This window comes from Elephantulus edwardii, unplaced genomic scaffold, assembly GCF_000299155.1.
Source record: "Elephantulus edwardii isolate Elephantulus edwardi_28Jun2011 unplaced genomic scaffold, EleEdw1.0 scaffold00152, whole genome shotgun sequence".
NCBI classification, from domain to species: domain Eukaryota; kingdom Metazoa; phylum Chordata; class Mammalia; order Macroscelidea; family Macroscelididae; genus Elephantulus; species Elephantulus edwardii.
In genome coordinates this window covers 4,217,096-4,222,016 of record NW_006399902.1, presented here as the reverse complement: position 1 = coordinate 4,222,016, position 4,921 = coordinate 4,217,096, and the positions used below count along the sequence as shown (strand labels likewise).

The following is a 4,921-nucleotide window of genomic DNA, read 5'->3' as shown; positions in this document are numbered from 1 at the left end:
CTCAGGACACAGTACCAAGACTTGTGCCACAGAGGTAGAAGAAAGCGACCCTGTGCCATCTGACTGCTGAGCTCTGGCCTGTGCCCCGGGCCAGCACTCACAGTTATAAATTCTCACTGGCTATCTAATCTACTCTGGGGGGAAGGGACCATGGGCTCATTAGAAACGAGGGCTTAGAAGTGACCTCCCAAGAAGGCTGTGACCTACTGGTGCCCCTGGCTCTTTACTTGAGTTGGGCTTCTCCCTAACATATAAGGTAACATATTAATTGTCGCTAATGTAGGTTCAGTGACTTTATGTTTGCTTTTTGGAAGTAAATGATGAGGCTTTACATACTTTAAGCATGTTGCTGGGAGGGGCACTTCCTTGGAGAAGGACATGATACTGGGAAGAACGGAGGGTCAGCGAAGGAAAGGAAGACCCTCAAACAGGTGGACTGACATGGTGACTGCTGTGATAGGCTCCGTGTGTCAGGAAGTGTGAGGACGGGGCAGGAGAGAACAGGGTTCAGATATTTTGTTCAAAGGGTTGCTATGAGTCTTACTTGACAGCACCTAACAACAAGAGGAATTAAAGGGGTAAGAACTTTTAGTAACTTAAAACCAAACACATTTCAATCAAATGCCGGGAATTTAAAGAGAATCCTGAAGTGGAACTGACTGACTTGCACAGCAGTAAATACAAACGAGAGCAATGGTCTTGGCTTGGGTTGTGTGGTTCAGTGAGCTGGCAGAATGTCACACACAAATTCCGTCACTGCAAACAGTCACTTTTTGGCAGTGGCCATTGGCTGTCCCTTGGAGCAGAGCAGAACTGTGTTAGGGAGAATGGGAAAAGTGAGTACCACTCCTCACCATGCTCTCCCTCCCCACGCTGCTATGCTGGATGCAGCCAACCAGCTCAGACAGACGGGCAAGGAGGGGCCCACTGCGTGTTTCTTCTCGGGCAGATTCATCTCCACAGTGGGACTGCTGGCTTTAGCCTGGGCTCCTGAACAGGAAATCAACACTGGCTGTGGCAGCTGGAGAGGGCAATGATATCTCCTGCTGAATGATAATGGGTGAGCGCATGGATGAGCTGCAGGTGTCACTTGCAAAGGAACTGGGAGCGGTGGGGATTCCACTTGTTCCAGCAGCTGCTTTCACATCTAACTCCCGACCCTGCCTGCTGCACGCGGGGATGCCATCTTCCGTGGGAGAGAAGTAACTGGGGTGGGAGGCCTTACTCTCACTACTGAGTCTTTTCAGGACCCAGGACTTTAAGGGCAGAGCTCCTGGTTCCTTCTCTCAGCAACCCTTCTGTTCACACTCTCAATCTTTGTGCTTCTTCTTGTGCTTCTTCTTCTTTTTCTTCTTCTTTGCGGTCTTGCTGTCTTTCGGTGTATGCTTCGCTTTCTTGCCTGTATCACTCTCCGAGTCTGAACTGTCAGAGTCAGACGACTTCTTGTCTCTGTGTTTCTTTTTCTTCTTTTCCTGAAAAGGAAATTTGAAAACTAAACATAGATATGTATATCTGCTTTAAAAGGGGGTGGAAATATGGCTTGTATTGAATATGGGAGTACTTAAAGTAAATGAGAAGGCATTTTTATTATGGAATAGAGCATAATTATTAGAAAGAATTAAGTTCTACAAGGAAAAATGGACAAAATGAGTCATGTGAAAGAATCAGGCCAGAGTGCAGTACATAGTATAGATTCCTGTATGTTGAAAGAGAGAGAGAAAGAGAGTGGTCAGAAAGACAAATAAGAGACCCTCAACAAGATAAGAAACACAATCGTTGCCACAACAGACTTCAAACACACTAACAACCGTGAAGATGGCCTATGACAAGCAGTGTTTCATCCTGCTGTACATAAGGAGGCCATAAGCTAAAGCTGGCTCAATGGGGAGCAACAACATACATAAATACAAATGTGCACACATATAACGTGGTGTCTATATTTCTACACGTCTGCGTATATTTAATACACACACATACCCAAATAACACTGGAAAGGGCACAAAACCAACTAGCAACAAGTATGGCTTCTGGAGAATGGATGAAATAGATTTTTCTCTTTTACTTTATAATGCCCACTTTGATTTTAAAGAGAAGAAACCTCAGTCCCCCCAAAACCCCTCAGAACCAATCAAACAAAAACATCATAGTTCTATTAAATTTCCTTTTTAAAACCACAAAATACAAAAGTGCAAAGTAGCCCTTAGAGATCACCTAGTCTGTGTGGAGACAGCGCTCACTTGCCTAACGTCACAAAATAAGAGTGATACAGGACTCCTGACATATAGCCCAGTTATGAAGGTGCTACTGCCAGGGAAAACAATTCCATCATTAATGAGCTTCTACCTGCTAACTTTAAACATAGCAGCATCCACTTTCTAAACAACAAGCCTCTGGAAACTCTATGAACTTTGATAAATGTCGATAGTTATAGAAAGGCTTCAGGCCTTTTGTTCAAAGGGTCACTGTGAGTCATGCTCGACTCGATGGCAATCAACAACCACCACCACCACATTTACAACAACTTCACAAGGTTATACAGAGGAATACAACACATTAGAAAGAACACTCCCAAAACTAAGTGTTGGTGGGCAACTGGCCTTTGTACTGTAGCATCAAGACCTCAAGCGGGGACTTTAAATCACATCATGCTGCTGGAATGGCAGTATGTGCCCGTATAAAGTAGGGGAGGTAGGCTTCTATGGAGTGTCAAGGCAATTCTCCTTTAATGTATAAGTCTCTAGTAATTTCAAATTTCTGTATTCACTCATTTAAGGTACAGGACACAAAAGTGAGCTGAAGGGAGTGAAGCTGGACTTGCTACCAGGATTCAGCCCAAGTGGTCCTTGGAGGCAGAGATGGCAAAACTTCATCTCACATACTTGAGGCATGTCTTTAAGGGAGGCTATTCTTTAGAAAGGGACACCATGCTTGAAAAGGTGTCAAAAGAGAGGAAGACACATAACCAGATGGATTGGCACAGGGACTGCAGCAATGGTCTCAAGTGTGTCAGAAATGATGAGGGTGGCACAGGATAGAACAGGGCCAGGTCTGTTGTGCACAGGGCCGCTGTGAGTCATACTCGATGGTACCAACAACCACCAGCAGCATCGAGACAGCTTCAGCTTGCCTGAGTGAGACAGAAGTCGTAGGACCTGACTCTGAGAAACTGAGAAAAGAGCAGAATCAGGTGTCAGACCTAAATTTGAGTTTTGCCTCTTCTACTTACTGTTCTGTCACTCTGAAAAGTCCTTTCACCTCACTGAAACCTAGTCTCCTCAAATACAAAATAAGAATAACTACATGGTCATGGTGACGGTTAAAATGAGACACTAGACATTGCATTAAGTGAAATGCTGATACCTGTTATTGCTTACCTAAATTACTGGCCTGCGTCCCAGAGATCACAGTAAGGAACCCCAAAACGGTGAATTTCTGTAGATTGTCAGGGGCCCTAACATATTCAGTGTTCTCAGTGTTCTGCCACTGAAATGCCTTTACCACAGCAAAGCAGAAATAATCCACCCTCCTCTGACAGATGACCACACTGTGCTTGGAGAAGTTGGGCACCAGATCACAATGGCAGAGTTAAGAATGTGACTGTAAGCAAAGTGACCAGAAATCTCCCAGGTCTTCCCTCTGTAGCACCCAGGAGGCCTCACAGTATAGCGATCAGAAACAACTTTGGAATAAGACAGAGTGCATTCCAATTCCATACTACGGCTTACTAGCTAAAAGAGTTGAAACAAATCATGTAATTCTTTTCAACATCAGTTTTCTTTTGTATAAAATGGGAAGGACACATATTCATTTCAAAGGAAGCTGATTAAACAAGACATGATGAACCTGATATATGATACCTCAGTATCTGCATATGGTACAGGCACTCAGTGATAGCTAGAGAAAGCTGAATTCAGAGAAATCTAGAATTTCTAGATGTCTGAGGAACTAGCCAACTATGTACATTACAGGAGTCAAGGTTTTAAGAGGAGATTAAACCAGATTATTTCTTAAGAGTCTAATGGAGTATAAAAATTGGGAAAAGGCCTTCAGACCCCTATTAGCATATGCAGAAACCATCTATATCATGAAAATAATATGGAAATGTCATAGAGATACTGAGAGCTGGCAAACCAATAATTCAGTGTATGATATTCCACCTTCCTGTATGGTAAGACCATGGAAACCCACCGCAGGACAGATGGGCTCAGGGAATTGCACAGGCTTCTGCCTTTTAGCCTGGGTAGAGTACAAGGGAAGTAAATAAGCAAATGTAGGGGTTGGTACCAATTTCCTCTAGGCCTGACCTCGCCTAGATGAACAAATACAGAATGAGGGTAATAACACTTCTATACATCCAGAGAGTGCCTGGAATTTTATAATGCTTTCTGCATCCCTTATCTAGTTACTATAATAATAATCACTGGAGAATTCTATCCACTGGCAGATGGTCTCTAGGTTACAAGGAGGACTGCAGGGATATGGTCTCCTAGAAATCAAGCTCGATGTAAAAGCTTGAACAAATAAACACAATTCTCCAGCAGGTGGCATCATTTTCAATTTATATTGAGACTTTAGCGGGTGAACAAAGACCAGTCACTTCACAAGTTGTAGTTCAAGAAAGTTGAGGTTAGCTTTCGGGCGGTGCCTCTGCACTCGGTTGAGGGTTGAGTTCACGTTGCTGATACTTGGATACTTCAGGAGTGAACTGCATGGAAAGAACTTGCCTTGAATATTTTTGGTTCTGTGGTGAACTCAAGTTGCTGGTGAACTACAGAGCTGCTGCTTGGAAGACATTCTTTCTCAAGTAAAGCTATATAGAAGAATTTTTTGGAGCACCACAACAAGATAAAGGTAAATAATCCAATAGAAAAATGGGCACAGGATATGAACAGGCACTTCACCGAAGACGACATTCAGATGG

At 43.5% G+C, this 4,921-nt stretch overlaps 1 protein-coding gene across 1 annotated transcript in view; it reads right to left on the bottom strand.

Annotated features, from left to right (window-relative positions):
* Positions 1–1,310: 1,310 nt before the first annotated feature.
* Positions 1,311–4,921, bottom strand: part of ZCCHC17 (zinc finger, CCHC domain containing 17) — a 79,190-nt gene continuing 75,579 nt past the window's right edge. The window contains exon 7 of the mRNA XM_006894940.1: positions 1,311–1,472. Within this exon, the coding sequence (XP_006895002.1) occupies positions 1,311–1,472 (162 nt within the window). The remainder of the gene's footprint in view (positions 1,473–4,921) is intronic.